The 16983-nt window shown below is 40.0% G+C and overlaps 1 protein-coding gene across 3 annotated transcripts in view; it reads right to left on the reverse strand.

Moving 5' to 3' along the window:
* The window catches only part of CPNE4 (copine 4), a 488529-nt gene that overhangs the window by 42706 nt on the left and 428840 nt on the right, over positions 1-16983 (reverse strand). For all 3 annotated transcript variants that reach the window (XM_074405452.1, XM_074405453.1, XM_074405454.1), the window contains exons 8-9: positions 9254-9352; positions 2721-2807 (exon numbers count right to left, since the gene is read on the reverse strand). In XM_074405452.1, the coding sequence (XP_074261553.1) occupies positions 2721-2807; positions 9254-9352 (186 nt within the window). The remainder of the gene's footprint in view (positions 1-2720; positions 2808-9253; positions 9353-16983) is intronic.

The following is a 16983-nucleotide window of genomic DNA, read 5'->3' on the forward strand; positions in this document are numbered from 1 at the left end:
TGAGAGAGGTGAGGAAGATGCAGAAAAAAAGTTTTAAGTTAGCAGAGGAGGTTGGTTTATAAGGTTTAAGGAAAGAAGCTGTTTCCATAACATAAAAGTGTAAAGTAAAGCAGCAAATGCCGATGGAAAAGTTGCCACAAGTTATCCAGAAGATCCAGCTAAAATCATTTGATGAAGGTGACTACACTAAACAACAGACTTTCATTGTAGATGAAACAGCCTTTTATTGGAAGAAGATGCCACCTAGGACTTTCCTGGCTAGAGAGGAGAAGTCACTGCCTGGCTTCCAATCTTCAAAGGGCAGGCGTACTCTCTTGTTAGGGGCCAATGCAGCTGGTGACTTTAAGTGGAAGCCAATGCTCATTTACCATTGCAAAATGTCTAGGGCCCTTAGCAATTACGCTAAATCTACTCTGCCTGTGCTCTATAAATGGAACAACAAAGCCTGGAGGGTATATCACATCTGTTTACAGCATGATTTACTGAATATTTCAAGCCTACTGTTGAGACCTACTGCTCAGAAAAAAGATTCCTTTCAAAATATTACAGCTCATCAACAATAGACCTAGTTACACAAAATCTCTGATGGAGATATGCAAGGAGTTTTATTGTTGTTTTCCTGTCTGCTAACACAATATCCTAATCTGTACCCCATGAATCTAAGGGTAATTTTGATTTTCAAGTCCTCTTATTTAAGAAATATATTTCATAAGGTTGTAACTATCATTACAGTAGTTTTTCTGATGCATCTGAGAAAAGTAAATTGAAAACTTTCTGGAAAAGATTCATGATTCTAGATGCCACTAAGAACATTCATGATTCATGGGAGGAGGTCGAAATAGCAAAATTAATGGGAGTTTGGAAGAAGTTCATTTTGACCCTCTAGGATGACCTTGAGGAGTTCAGAACTTCAGTGGTGGAAGAAACTGCAGATGTGGTAGAAATAGCAAGGGAACTGGAATTGTAAGTGGAGCCTGAAGATGTGGCTGAATTGCTACAATTGATAAAACTTGAATGGATGAGGAGTTACTTCTCATGAATAAACAAAGAAGGTAGTTTCTTGAATCTACTCCTGGTGAAGACGCTGTGAACACTGTTGAAATGACAGCAAAGAATTTAGAATATTCCCTAAATTTAGTTTATAAAGCAGTGGCAGGGTTTGAGAGGATTAACTCCAATTTTGAAAGAAGTTCTACTGTGGGTAAAATGCTATCAGACAGCATCGCATGCTACAGAGAAATCTTTCATGAAAGGAGGAGTCAATTAATGAGAAACATCATTGTTGTCTTAAAGTTACCTCAGCCACCCCAACTTCAGCAATTACTACCCTGATCAGTCAGCAACTATCAATATCCAGATAAAATCCTCCACCAGCAAAAAGATTATTACTTACTCAAGGCTCAGGTGACTGTTGTATATTTTTAGCAATAAGCTATTTTTAAATTAAAGTATGTTCATTTTTAGACATAATGCCATTGCATACTTAATAGACTACTGCATAGCATAAACATAACTTTTATATGCACTGGGAAATGAAAGAATGTGTATGACTTGCTTTATTGCATTGGTTTGGAATGGAATCCAAAATATCCCTGACATATGCCTTTATACATACACATATGCATATACACGCACATATATGTGCGTATGCCTGTATACACACACACACACACAAACATGAACACACATCTATGATCTGGATAGCAACTGAGTCCTGTATGATGGAGTCAGAAACACATGGGTTAAAATCTCAGCTCTTAAATTTACTACTTGTGTGACTCTGAGCTAGGCACACAACCCCAATTGAAAGTAGACATCTCAGAGTTGTGGTAAGAGTTAAAGAGAGTTTATTATAGTTATTCTTGCATAGTAAGTACTCAACTCGTGGTAGCATCACTCCCGGCTTTGAGTTAAGAAGTTTAATTATTACCACATGTGATTCTCTGCAAAGCTGTAGCCCTTCTGGAAGACATTCATAAGACCTTTAATCTTCTTCTGTTGTCATGTTTTTATGGCATCCTTTCAGTATGAGTAAGGTACCACATATAAAGCACTGAACAGGACGGGTGCAGTGGCTCACACCTGTAATCCCAGCACTTTGGGAGGCTGAGACAGGTGGATCATGAGGTCAGAAGATCAAGACCATTCTGGCAAACATGGTGAAACCCTATCTCTACTAAAAATACAAAAAATTAGCTGGGTGTGCTGGCATGTGCCTGTAGTCCCAGGTACTCAGGAGGCTGATGCTTGAACCCAGGAGGCAGAGGTTGCAATGAGCCGAGATGGTGCCACTGCACTCCAGCCTGGGCAACAGAGTAAGACTCTGTGTAAAAAAAAAAAAAAGCCACCACCACAGCAAAAAAACCACTGGACACTGTGAAGGGCACATAGTAGGTGTCCTAGATATGTTGGCTTCGCCATTTGGAGATCTCCCTCTGGCATTGCTCTGGGCAGAGAAGATCCTGACCTATCAGCAAACCTCTCTTGTCTTTGGGGCAGTATAGTCCCTGGGGAGAGAATGGTGGCACTGGGCTGCCAAAGCTCCATGACCACCCATGCTTACATTTCTCATTTTATGTTCCTTAATACTTGACATTTTTTATTTTTGTTTTAGGAGATCACATCTTTTTGACACTCTTTTCCTCTGACCACACCACTTGAACTCTTTCTCTCAGACAGCCCTAGCTTTATACTCCTGGAAGACAGGGCCACATACATACCTTGCACAGATTCAGAATCACTGTGCCTGAGTTCTTGTAATTCTTCTTCTTGGCTTTATACTTGGGATTGATGCACTCCCACTGCACCTGAAAGAAGGGTCACAGTATGAGAATCCGCTTAGGAAAAAGCTGAGTCATTCAATAGGACCAAACTCCTAAGGTGCTGAGGACAAACTGAACTGGAGGGCTGACAAATAGTCTGTAGGTGGTAACTCTTGCATTTACGGGAGCAATAAAGGGGGTGGTTGAGGGTGAGACTCTGCTGTCAGACTTCTAAATTTGAATCCCAGCAACTCCACTTCCCTACTGTGTGACTTTTGGCTGATTACTTGTTTGCTCTATGTCTTGGATATATCCTTTGCAAAATGGAGCTTATATCTACCTCATAGGATTATTGTGAAGACAGATTAATCCATGTAATAAATTTAGAATAGTACCTGGCATATATCAATGCTTACTATTAATATGGTCAAATCAAGCAGTAGAGGGAAGAAGAAATCTGTAGGAATACAGTTGAGTGACACCCAGATACTAAGACTTACTGCCTGAGAATTAACTCAAAAGGTAGAAAAATTTAGGAATAGTGAATGCCGACTACAGAAATTTCGTAGGGACAGTAATAAATTTACACAGAGCTTAACAAAGAACTAAAATAATGGATTGACATATGTCCCAACAGTGACACAATAGATCTCCAAAGGGGCCTTTTTGAGGGATAAGATCAGAGCTATAGGAGTGGCTGGGAATTGAAGAGTCAGCTGGGAGCTAATTGAAGAGTCAGCTGACTAGGAGAGTAGGTCTCCAGCCTATAGAAGATTTAATGAGACAAAATCAATTGTGAATAAAATATCCCAAGAGTTGTTGCGTGTTCCTCTCCACCATCCTATGAAAGATGAATCTCTGGATTTCTACTCAAGAGAAAGAATTTCCCTCCCTGAGAATTAGAAGGGTCTGAAACTGAAGTATTTTCTGAGCCAGATGCAAATGGATAGACTGATACAGCAGTGGCCTCCAATAATCTATTCCTCTCGGTGTCCATGCATTTATGTAGCTCCCTCCCACAGGGATGCTGCATTTAGTCACATGACTTGTTTTGGCCAATGGGACATTAGCAAATGTGATATTAGCAGAGGCTTGAAAAGCACCTGTGTGTTGGGGCTGGCCCCTCTCCTGCTTCTGCGAAGTTTTCAGGGTCATGTTAAAAAGCCTACAATTGTCTCCCAGAGGATACAAGTACACCTGGAGAAGTATCCCGGCCATCCTGGCTGCTGAGGCACAAATGCATGAGTGAGTTCTGTTGGAACCACATGGAGCACTATGGGGAGCAGAGATTTCCGCTAAAATTGCCAATCCAGAGAACGGTGAGTACATAGTGATTGGTGTTTTCAGCCAGGAAGTTTTGAGCTAATTTTTCACTCAGCAACCAATAACCGATACTGTAGTTTCTCATCACTGGGAAGGTGTCAGCAGGACTGGGCACCTACATAGGATTTGGAAGAGGGAGGTCTTACACCAGTGAAGTGTTCTCTATGACTCCTTACAAATATGGGATTCTTGGGTGAAAGAAAGAAAGAAGAAAACGTTCAAAGCAGAATCTAAAATCAGATCCCTAGGCTTGTTTTTTTCACTTAAAGGCCTCATCTCTTAATCTGTCCATAATGAATGTTGCCTTTCATTCCTCCCTTTTTATTTTCATTTACTCTCCAGGTGGGTAGAACTTGATAAACAAGAATTACAGTGCATCTCAAAGTAGATTTAGTATTTCTAGACAAAAGAGCCCAAGTTCCTTCCAAGCCCATCAAAACTGAAATTGTCTTTTCCCCCAAAGCTTCCTCTAATATTTCAGTAAAACACGTGGCTTAGGGATCTACCTAAGAGTTGGGAAGAAAAGATACTAAAATTAGCTGTGCCATTTTTAGTTATTCTCAATTATTTCTATTAATCTCAATTTCTTCCATCAAGCAGGATATACTGAGTTAAAGATTTTGAATTCTATTAAAAGTTATAGTGATCATCCATGAAAAGTCTACTCACTTCCTTCTCAGGCTAAGATGAGAAAGTCCGGTTGGCTTAGTCAGGACAGGGCTCCAAGGAAGTTGAATCAAACCTGTTGATACTTGGGGTCCTTGTGCTTGTTAGGTGGGTAGGGGGTCCTGATGGACCAGATCTAAATATTTTGCATCTGTCTTGGGATGAAGTTGGCATATAACTATGGGCTATACGCTCTACTCTCCCAATCCCATTTAACTCTCCCACAGCCCACTTTGACAGATGGAAGATGAGGCTCGGAGAAGAGAAGGGAGACTTGCCCAGGTCATACAGGTAGTAACGGATAGACCTGGGATTCACACCCACATCAGTCTCATTCCTAAGCCTGGACTATTAACCACAATGCCTTCTTCTAGGAAGGTCTTGGAGTAGCTCTCCTATTCTTGCAAGCTTCCTCTTTGGCCACCCCAAACTAAGGATGCTTATAAATGTTATTCAGGAAATAATCAAGGTTAATTAAGAATTTACCCTGTGCCTATAGAATCAACTCCCACAGGAAAAGGAAAGTTGAAAGATGCTGTCTCTCTTCTGTCTGATGCTACATAGTGAGATTCCTCGGGATTTCATTTTCCTCTACGCTTTCCTCAATCCCTTCTCCCTAGGTGTACTCATCCATTCTCTTGATTTTAAATATCCTCTCTTAGTTGATGGCTCCTAAAATACATTTACAGGTAAATGTCTCCTCTGAGTGCCAGTTTTTGAAACCAGATATTGAAAACTTCCTCGTAAACTGGACCTCCCTGCCATAATTATTCCTCATCTCAGAAAATGGCACCATTTAACCATCTATCCTTGAGTCATCCGTTTCCTCCTTCCCTGTATCCAAGCCTTCAACAAACATTGTAGCTCCAATTCCAAAATATGTCTTAAGTCTATCCAATTTATCTATCTCTATATTTCCTAATGAACCCAAGTCATTATCACCTCTTATCTATAGAAGTAGTCTCCTAACAGATCTCCTGTGTCTCTCTTTAATTATCTACACAGTAGCAAAAGTAATCTTTTTAAAAATTACAACCAATCATGTCATTCTCTAGCTAGAACCCTTTGCAGTGCTGTCCAGTAGAATTTTTTCAACAACTGGAATATTCTGAAACTGCGCCAGCCACGTGAGAATATTGAGCATTTGAAATGTGGTTAGCATGACCAAAGAACTTAATTTGTTACTTAATTTTATTTTAATTAATTAACACATTTAAATAGCCACATATAGCTAGTGGCTACTGCATAGGAAAGCACAGCTTCCACATGCTCTTGTCATATTTGGAATAATCGGCCTTTCCTGGCCTTTGGCCTTGTTTCTCACCACATCCTATGAATGGTCTCTTCACTCTCTGCTTCAGATACACTGGTGTCTTTCCAGGTCCTCCACCACACCAAGTTCATTCCTGCCTCTGTACTTTGCAATACGATTCCTTTTGGTTCAAAGGCTTTTTTCTCACTCATTACATGTTGGCTTCTTTTTAATCCTTAAAGGGCCTCAACTTAAAGGCCAGATTATCTTTTTTATATACACACTTTTAGAATTAAACTGGTTCTATTTTGTAACAACATTTGTCCCAAATTGTAGATGCATTTTAATTTTTTTGTTTATTTTATTTGTTTTCTATTCTATCCTGACTTTCACCTATCTGTAAGCTTCAGGAGGCCAGGGACCATGTCAGCATTGTTAATTATAGTGCATTTAGAGCCTGGCACAGTGCTTGGGATTTAGTAGGTGCTACTCGATAAATACTGTAGAATCAATAAATAAGAGAATATTTCCCACTATATAAATAACACCAAAATGGGGGCTGGGTAGTTGAACTAAAGCTTTTCTGGTATCTCAGTGATACAGAAAAGCATCATAGCATATGGTCCATTTTTTTTCAGTGGAACTTAAAAGATTTCTCTCTGTTTGACAGCATTAGGTTTTGGTATATTTCATCTATGGTATCTGTTATGTTCTTATTTTTAATATCCTTTTAGGAGCCTAAAAATGAAATATTTCCTATATTTACTGCTTGGGCTATTTCTATTCATAGATGTGGATAAGGCAAAACTTTATAAAACTCTTTAGAACTCTAGCAAGTAGTATGAATACTGTCATTGATTTATTAGCTAAATAGGCCTAGTTCTGCATATTGAATAGAACAACAGACTCTCTAGCTACAATCCTTGTTATCTTGGGAATGACTTTGGTTATAATTTTGTGTGGTTTTAACTGTGGCTCTGAAACTCTGCATCCTGGCTTGTGGGTGAAAGTCTCTGTGCATTTGACAAGTTTCTTGTAATGCTGAGTGCCTAATAGAGCATTTACAGCAGGTTTTGCAGGAGCTAAGTAGAAAGCTGTCATTGTTTCCATTGAGTTTCCAGACCAAGGGTATGTGTTCAATAAATGGTCTGATTCAGATTATGTTTCTGACTAAAAAAATGTTAGTTCATATCCATCCAGTTTGATTATATCCTGACCTTACATATGAGAGAGTTGAAAATGAGTTGGGGCATCTTTAATCAGCACTTCTGACCAGAATAGGCACAGAGTATTATCTCTAAAGAAAAAGACTTTTTCAGCCAAGTGCAGTGGCTCACACTTACAATCTTAGCACTTTGGGAGGCTGAAGTAGGCAGATCACAAGGTCAGGAGATCTAGACCATCCTGTTCAAAATGGTAAAACCCTGTCTCTACTAAAAATACAAAAATTAGTCAGGCATGGCACACACCTGTAGTCCCAGCTACTCAGAAGGCTGAGGCAAAAGAATCACTAGAACCCAGGAGGTGGAGGCTGCAGTGAGCTGAGACTGTGCCACTGCACGCCAGCCTATGTAACAGAGCAAGACTTGGTCTCAAAAAAAAAAAAAAAAAAAAAAAAAAAAGAAAAAAGAAAAGAAAAAGAAAGAAAGAAAGAAAAAGAAAAGAAAAAGACTTTCTCAAAAGCTCTGAGCCCTCAGCTTTCACTCGTTTCTGCTCCAGGAGGAGGATGAACTCCAGAGTAAGAATGGCAGGTATCTTGGGTTGAGTTCCCCAAGAAGCAAACTTTGAGGCAAGAACGTTAAAGTAAGTATTCCATCTGGGAGGTGATACCAGGAAGTATGAATAGAGGGATGGGGAATTAGACAGAGGAGGCATCCCCAAAAGGGTGCATTATCAAGTCAGTTACCACTGTGGACAACTAGGGCCTGCTGGGGAACTCTGGAAAATTGTATAGAGAACATACCTCAGAGTTTTGCTAGCTGAAGGGCAAGGGAGCTGGAGTATCTATACACCAACTTCCATTAGTGATTTGTTGGGGTCTACTTCCTGGAAGGTGTTACATCTCCGTCCATACTTCTAGCCTACTCTGGGCATGGATAAAATAGACTCCAGCAGCTAGAGAAAGCCCTCAGGCAAAGAGGTGCTGCAGCTGGACATTGGGCAAGTGAACAATAAACAGGTAAAAGGAGAAGTTTCATGAATAGAGCTCAGATGACTTCTTGATTGATAATATCTACCTACCTACCTACCTATCTAGATATGATATATGATACGATAGGAAAGTGTGTGTATCGATATGATAAGAAAACACAGAAGGGGTTTAGGTTTCTGTGTGGGACAATGTGTCTTTGTGGTATGTGGTAGTGTTTGGGTACAGGTCTTGGCATTAAGTGTGTAGGAGTAAAATGATGGCACTGGAAGAAAACCTGGTACACCTACAAAAATTTAGAGAATTCAAGTAATTTCTATGAAGCATTAAATTGTTGTTGTTGTTTTTTTTTTTGAGACGGAGTTTCGCTCTTGTTACCCAGGCTGGAGTGCAATGGCGTGATCTCGGCTCACCGCAACCTCCGCCTCCTGGACTCAGGCAATTCTCCTGCCTCAGCCTCCTGAGTAGCTGGAATTACAGGCACACGCCACCATGCCCAGCTGATTTTTTGTATTTTTAGTAGAGACGGGGTTTCACCATGTTGACCAGGATGGTCTCGATCTCTTGACCTCGTGATCCACTCGCCTGGCCTAAACTGTTGTTAATGTCACCAAGTCATAGAAATATAGACCTAGAAAGAATATTACTGTTAATAGCAGATATTTTGAAAATGCTAGTTATGTGCTAGGTGCTCTGTTAGCACCTAGGATTATCTCATTTAATCTTCACAAAATTCTATGAGGTAGGTGCAATTATCACTCTTATATTTTAGGTGAGAAAAATGAGGCATGGGGAGATTAAGTCACTTTTTCAAGGCTATACAGCTAAAGGAGATTAGAAATACTCTCATCTAACCTTTCCATTTTACTAATGGGGAAACTGTAACATTTGGGGTCAGTGTCTTTTCCAAGGACACACAATTGCTTTGGGTTGGGCTAGTTCTAGAATCTAGGAACTCACATCCCATGATGCTTCCTTCTTATCACACGTAATCATACATTGATATTTTGCCTCTCACCGTTTCATTTGTAGCTGGGTACTAAGGATGTATCATAGAGACTGCTTGGAGGCAAAAACCCACACAAGTGGTTGACCATGTACCTGTTTCCCTTCCATTGCTCCTCTCATCTCCTTGAATGTCGAGGTGAATTCTCCAATGAAGTCATGCTTGCCATTGGAGTCCCAGTCCCATACTATGCACTGTAAGAGAAAACAATTGTCTTTCTTAAAAAATTAAGAATGTAGCCACAGCAGCTGAAGATATCGTAAACTTTATGACAAAGAGTAGATGAAAGATGTTTGCTCTGGAACCAAAGCCTGGTAGTCTAAGACTGGAGCATGTAGGATGTCATTCTGGTTTCTATAGCCCTTTGCTTGGACTTTTTGCCACAATCTGCAAATGGCCCTGTGATGCAGCAGTGTCTACAATGATGTGCCCATTTTTTCAGATAAGGCCAGCAAGACCCACAGGAGGTATGTGGCTTGCCAAAGGGACCTTCTAGTGAATGAAAACCTGGGACTTGAAGGCAGATGTCTTGCCTCCAATTTCAGTACTTCTTTATGCATAGCAGATAGAGTCCCTGGTTTGCACTGGAATCAAATGCCTGAGTCCATGTATGTAGCTTCCACAATGGTAGCCCCTGCTTCATGATTTGAATGGGGCCATATTAATGACATTTTTCTTCTTCTATTCTTTTCTGAAGTCAAAAGAGCAATAACAACAAAAAGTATTAAGAAGGCAAAAAAGTGAAATCTTTAAATGTACCTATGTGAAAAACGGTTGGAAAATAGTGGACACACAATATCAGATATTTACCACACTGGTAAATATTATGCACCCATTACACAGAAGATACAACCATTCCCTTCTAACAAAAGGACTTCTTATAACAATGTTAAGGATAAATCCTGGGCTCCTGAGTGATACTTTTTAAAGTGACTAGATTGAATCAGCAGGAATCCCTCTGCTTGGGCTACACATCTAAGTGAAGAGGAAGGTCTCCATGTATTCCCAGGGTGGAGGCTGTACTGGTATCTTAGCTTACTTTAGATATCATTTCTATATCTTAAGGTAAAGATTTGCAGCAAAGAATCTCAGATCTCAAATAAGATCAAGGCAGCAAAGGGGACCTTTTGCTCAAAGGTTTTCCTTGTAATATTAGGAATCAAAGAGGCAGCTCAGTCCTTCTTTTGGATGCAGATCCCACTGGCCAGTCTTGCCTGAAAAAATATGACTTGGTAATCTGCAGATGCCTCACAAATCTACAATGTGATCTGTCTAAAATGAAACATCATTTCCCCCTAAATTTATTCCTACTCATTTATTTTCTGTCACAGTGAATTGCACCAACACTTACACAGTTGCTACAAACAGAAAACTGGGCATCATTCCTGATACTCCTATCTCCACTCACTCTCCCACATCAGGTCCTCATCATTCTGTTTCCTAACTATGGCTTGACTCCAGCACTTCTCTCCATTCCTACTGCTCCTTCTCATCTGCATTCCTACAACAGTCTCCCAGCTTGTCTTCTCATGGCACTTATACTCTCATACTCCTTATAACACACTAATTATGTTAATTCCCTGCTTAAAATAAAAATGTATACAGGCTAGCAAGTCTTCCAAGGTCTTTCATGATCTGACTTCCTCAATACTCCCAAATTCGCCCTTTATGATCCATGTTTACTGTTTTAGTCAGGGTTCTCCAGAGGGACAGAAGAGGATATATGTACATATGAAAGGAAGTTTATTGAGGAGAATTGGCTCACATGATTACAAGGCAAAACCCCATCATGTTAGGCTGTCTGCAAGCTGGGAAGAGAGAAGTCAGTCATGGCTCAGTCCAAGTCTGAAAGCCTCAGAACCAGGGAAGCTGACAGTGCAGCCTTCAGTCTGTGGCCGAAGGTCTGAGAGGCCCCAGGAAGCCACTGACATAAGTCCCAGAGTCCAAAGGCCAAAAAACCTGGAGTCTGGTGTCCAAGGGCAGGAAGAGTGGAAGGGAGCATCCAGCATGGGAAAAAGAAGGAAGTCAGAAGACTCGGCAAGCGAGGTTATACCACTTCTTCCACCTGCTTTGTTCTAGCTGTGCTAGCAGCTGATTGGATAGTGCCCACCCATATTGAGGGTGAGTCTTCCTCTCTCGGTCCACTGACTCAAATCTCAGTCTCTTCTGACAATACCATCCCTCAAAGACACACCCAGAAACAAGACTTTTCCAGCCACCTAAGCATCCTTCAATCTAATCAGGTTGATGCCCTAACATTAACCATCATACTTACAGTCTTTGAAAGTTTATCTAAAATGGGGTTGGTAGGAATGAAAAACATTTGCAATGACCTTTTTAAGACATCAAGAGGCCGGGCACGGTGGCTCAAGCCTGTAATCCCAGCACTTTGGGAGGCTGAGGCGGGTGGATCACGAGGTCAAAAGATCGAGACCATCCTGGTCAACATGGTGAAACCCCGTCTCTACTAAAAATACAAAAAAAAATTAGCTGGGCATGGTGGCACGTGCCTGTAATCCCAGCTACTCAGGGGGCTGAGGCAGGAGAATTGCCTGAACCCAGGGGGCGGAGGCTGCGGTGAGCCGAGATCGTGCCATTGCACTCCAGCCTGGGTAACAAGAGCGAAACTCCGTCTCAAAAAAAAAAAAAAGACATCAAGAAAAACTAATTTCTCAGCTCCTGCTATCTCTTTAAATATGGAGGATTTTTACAGATAATTATTTTGCCTAAGAAATATTAAGAAGCCCTTTGGTTAGGAAGGAGAATGCATTAGAATAAATAAGAATGGAGCCGGGCGCGGTGGCTCAAGCCTGTAATCCCAGCACTTTGGGAGGCCGAGGCGGGTGGATCACGAGGTCAAGAGATCGAGACCATCCTGGTCAACATGGTGAAACCCCATCTCTACTAAAAATACAAAAAATTAGCTGGGCATGGTGGCACATGCCTGTAATCCCAGCTACTCAGGAGGCTGAGGCAGGAGAATTGCCTGAACCCAGGAGGCGGAGGTTGCGGTGAGCCGAGATTGCGATTGCGCCATTGCACTCCAGCCTGGGTAACAAGAGTGAAACTCCGTCTCAAAAAAAAAAAAAAAAAAGAATAAATAAGAATGGAAAAGAGAGATTAAGACAAAAGGAGCTAAATTTATCTGCTGAAAAAAGTAATGGTCAAGTTGAATTTTCTCTTTGATAACAACTAGAGACACAGAGTTGAGTAATTCCAAGACATGTGAATTGAGAAGAAATTAGGGTAGGTTTCCTCAGAGGGCTGAAGATGGACCCAAGTTTGGGATAGGAGGAGGGGAGAGACAGGTAAGGAATTTTGAAAACTGTGATATCTAATTTTCAAGGTGAGATTATTTATATATGTCACCTTTCTATTCCCCCACTCCCAACTCGCCCTTCATCCATAACCCCAAGATTCCCGCAAATCTGCTACCCATAACATCATTATGCTGATGATGACTTGGAGAATAAAGAAGAGAGGCTGTGTCCGTATCGTTGGGGATAAAGCAGACCAGAAAGTAGTGTGAGATGGCCCACAGCAATGACTGAGAACTGAGTCAGGGGAAGGACTGCAGAGAGACAGTTTGACAGGGAAATCCAGGAGTGGAACGCTACAGAAATACAATGGAAGGTTGTCGGCTGTTCTGCCAACCTGGGTCCCTAAGTGAGGGTAGTGCAGAACTCCCAGATGACCTATGTGTAGGTAAGAAATAAATCTTTGTTGTTTTCAGCCATTGAGATTACTGTGGCATAACATAGTCTAAGAACCATCTAAGTACTTAAAATATTGTCATAGGAAGTTATGACAATTTATTTTTTCTCATTCCGTAAGTGGGATAAATGGAATTTTAAGAGGTTACAAAGAACTAACAAAGGAAGCATTTTCCAATAAACCTGTACCAAACAAAACAATCTATTTCTGAAAAACTGTTTTATTGCTAGAAATGTTCAAGCAGAAACTGCAGGAACATATGCAAAAAAATGTAGCAGAGAAAGTCAAGCAGAGTTACAGAAAAATCAGTGTTTTTGAACTTTCTTTTAATTCAGAGATGCTAAGAATAGTCCTAGTTGCATAGGATGCAAAATGAAGTCAATGAAAGGCTTAGCTCATTCTGCTTGAAATGCTATGCAATGCAATGTAGCTTTGATAAGAGTGATGGGAACCCCTTTCATTCAAGGTAGGATGAAGTTTTACCTCATTTTTCCAATGAAAAGTGGAACAAATAAATGATTCAGTCATTTGGAAAAATTGCTCAGGGTGGGCAGTGTGATCATCACAATGTGAAACATTGAATTGATCCACTGGCTGTTACAATCAGGTGTGTTACTCTCTGTGTGCCAGCCCCTCTTTATGGACCCTGACACTCACACACTCCTTACCCAGAGAAAGGAGCAGAAGAAAGTTTGCTGGGCCTAGACATAGAAAGAAGAAGAAGGGTGGCTCCTGGGACCTTGTATCTGAGGCTCATAACTTTGACTGATAGTAAGTATAGCCCACTGAATGCCTGCATCTGACATTCAGATAATTACTCTCTTACCTTTGGAAGGAGCAAATAAAAAGGCAAAGGAGGCAGAAGCAAGTAAAAGAAGTGGGAGCAGCCTTTTTAGCACTCTCCTGAACTGGGAAAGAGCAGGAGTCCCCTTCTTTAGAGACAGGGCACACACCCCATTCACCCCTTCTTTGCCCTCTCTTAGATTTCGCATCATACTTTGGTGAATTACTGTCCCCCCCTTAACGTGCCAACCACAAGCCTTTAAGATGTTTGCAATGTGCTCTCTGGCTGGGGCAGAAAGGGAGTGACCACCAGGCCTCCCTGAACTGGAGGATGAGTCAGGCTCGACAGAACTCCATGGGGGGCCTCTCAGCAGCAGCAGTGCTGCTTACGGGGGTCCTGTTCCTTCAATCAGCTGACATTCCTCATCAGGGCAATTGTAGAATTTTATTTTGACCTTTCTGAGAAGGGATTGCAAAGGAAGAAAGACACAGTGAAGCAGACAAATAAGAACACTGCCTTTCCTTCTCTCTCTGGCATGAAGCTGGCTTATGACAGCTCTGATGCAGCTGACAGAGGAACGCATCTTGATGAAAAGTAGACAGATCAACCACCCTGCATAAAAACTGAGACAGAGGTAGAGTCTTTGGTGTGAATCAATAAGAAGGCCTTGACACATCTGTGAGAGCATAGCACCTTCAAACTATCTACAAGTCAGAAAACCTTCTCAGGTTCTTCATCTCACAGAGCAGTTTAGGAATAAAATCTTTTAAAATAAGCTTGACATCTGTAAGCTTGACAGATGGCCTAGTTAACTCCTTCCTTTAACAGAAAAGAAAATTGATGGCAGATAAGTGACTTATGCAAGTTCACCCAGTACAGGGTGGACTAAAATCCGGTTTTCTTACCTCCCTAATTTCACCACTACCATACAAGCACAAATGATAATAGTTAAAAAGTATATAGTGTATACTATGTGCCAGACATTGTTCGGAGCACTTCATACATATTAACTCAGTGCACAGAACAACTTATTGTATGCTTATTTTACAGATGAGGAAATTGAGGCACAGAAAGATGAAGGAACTTTCCAGAAACTACACAACTAACACTAGGTACTAATTGAACTAAAGGAAGTTTAGCATCATAGCTTGCCTTAATCGAGCATCTTTTATAAAGCCAGGCCATTTGTGTGTATGGTCTTACATTCTTTACAATAACCATGACATGACAATATTATTACCACTTATAGGTTAACTGCTATTCACAGGTGCCATTTACAGGCTTGGAGAGGGAATGTGACTTGACTAGACATCTGGTAAGTGACAAAGGTGGATCTGAACCCAGGTATTTAATGTCATCATTGATATTTTTTGTTATGCCATGATGCCTCTTAATAGAAGCAAGAACTTAGAATCAAGTTTTCGTCAGTCTGCTCTGTGTAAAATCCCCATTCTTTTGTAAACTACTAGAATTCTCTATGGTTTAATGAGCACACTAAGCAACAGAGAGAAAGAAGCTGCTCACTGTTTCCCCACAAAAGGATGCAAGGGCAAGTAGCATGTGCATTGTCCCTGGGGTTCTCAGCTCTGTCTGCAGAATGCATGGATAACTGTGCCTGAGAGATCAGGTTACTCCCTCCTACTCTTGTTTTGCAATTGCCTTGAACCCATTAAAAGAAAGGTTCTATGTCAACTTATTGTACATTAGCTTTTTGTGATGGTCAGCTTCATGCATCAACAAGGCTAACTGGCTAACAGTCCCCAGTTATTCAAACAATAATCTGTTTTGCAGATGTGGTTGAACAGTTTATAATCAGTTTACTTTAAAGTAAAGGAGGTTTTGTGGTTTATATGAATTTTAGGATTGCTTTTTCCATTTTTGTAAAAAATGCACTTAAGATTTTAATGGAGAAAACTTCAAATCTATAGATTATTTTTGCAGTATGGACGTTTGAACATTAAGTCTTTTCATTCATGAATATGAAATGTTTTTCCATTTATTTGTATCTTCTTTAATTTTGTTCATCAGTATTTTAGCAGTTTTCAGAGTAGAAGTCTTTCAGTTCTTTGGTTAAGTTTATCCCTGAGTATTTTATTGTTCTTGATGCTATTGTAAAAGGAAGTATTTTCTTAATTTCCTTTTCAGATCATTCATTGTAAATGTATAGAAATGTTACTAATTCTTATATGTTGATTTTGTGTCCTGCAACTTTATTTTATCCTGAATTCCTTTATTAGATCCAACAGTTTATTTTCATGAAGGCTTTAGGGTTTTGTATATACAGGACTATATTACTTTGGTAAACAGAGATAACTTTGCTTTCTCATTTGTTTGCCTTTTATTTCATCTTCCCTAATTGCTCTGGCTACAATTTCCAGGACAATGTTAAATGGAAATGATGAAAGTGGGCATACTTGTCTTCTTGCTGAACTTAGAGAAAAGCTTTTAATTTTTCACCATTAAGTATGATGTTAGCTGTGAGCTTATCATAGACGGTCTTTATTATATTAAGGTACATTTCTTCTATGCTTAGTTTGTTGAATGATTTTATCACAAAAATATATTAAATTTTGTCAACCCAGAATAGCCAGAATGATCTTGAGAAAGAAGAACAAATCTGGTGGCATCACATTTCCTGATTTACAAATATGTTACAAAGCTACAATAATTAAACATGAGGTGTCAACCCAGAATAGCCAGAATGATCTTGAGAAAGAAGAACAAATCTGGTGGCATCACATTTCCTGATTTACAAATACGTTACAAAGCTACAATAATTAAAAATGGTGTTTATTCTCATAAAGATAGGCAAATAGACCAATAGAACAGAATAAAGGGGCCAAAAGCAAAACCATGTATATATATTTGACTAAACTTTGCGAAGGGTGTCAATAATACACAATGGGGAAATGATAGCTGTTTAACAAATTATGTTGGGAAAACTGGATATTCATATAAAAATGAAATTAGACCTATACCTTATATCATATACAAAAATCAGCTCAAAATGGATTAAAGACTGAAACACAAAACCTGAAATTATAAAGCTCCTAGAAGAATGCATAAGGATAAAGTCTTGACATTGGTCTTGGCAGTTATTTCTTGCATATAATGATGAAAGCACAGGTAAAAAAAAAAAAAAAAAGCAAAAATAGACAGGTAGGACTACATCAAACTAAAAAGCTCCTGCACAGCAAAGGAAATAATCAACAGAATTAAAGGGCAATGTACAGAATGGGTTAAAATATTTTCAAACCAGGTATCTCACAAAGGGTTAATTTTCTAAATAAATAAGAAACTCCTACAATTTAATAGCAAAATGAACAA

The sequence above is a fragment of the Saimiri boliviensis genome, chromosome 9 (assembly GCF_048565385.1).
Source record: "Saimiri boliviensis isolate mSaiBol1 chromosome 9, mSaiBol1.pri, whole genome shotgun sequence".
Taxonomy (NCBI): Eukaryota; Metazoa; Chordata; class Mammalia; order Primates; family Cebidae; genus Saimiri; species Saimiri boliviensis.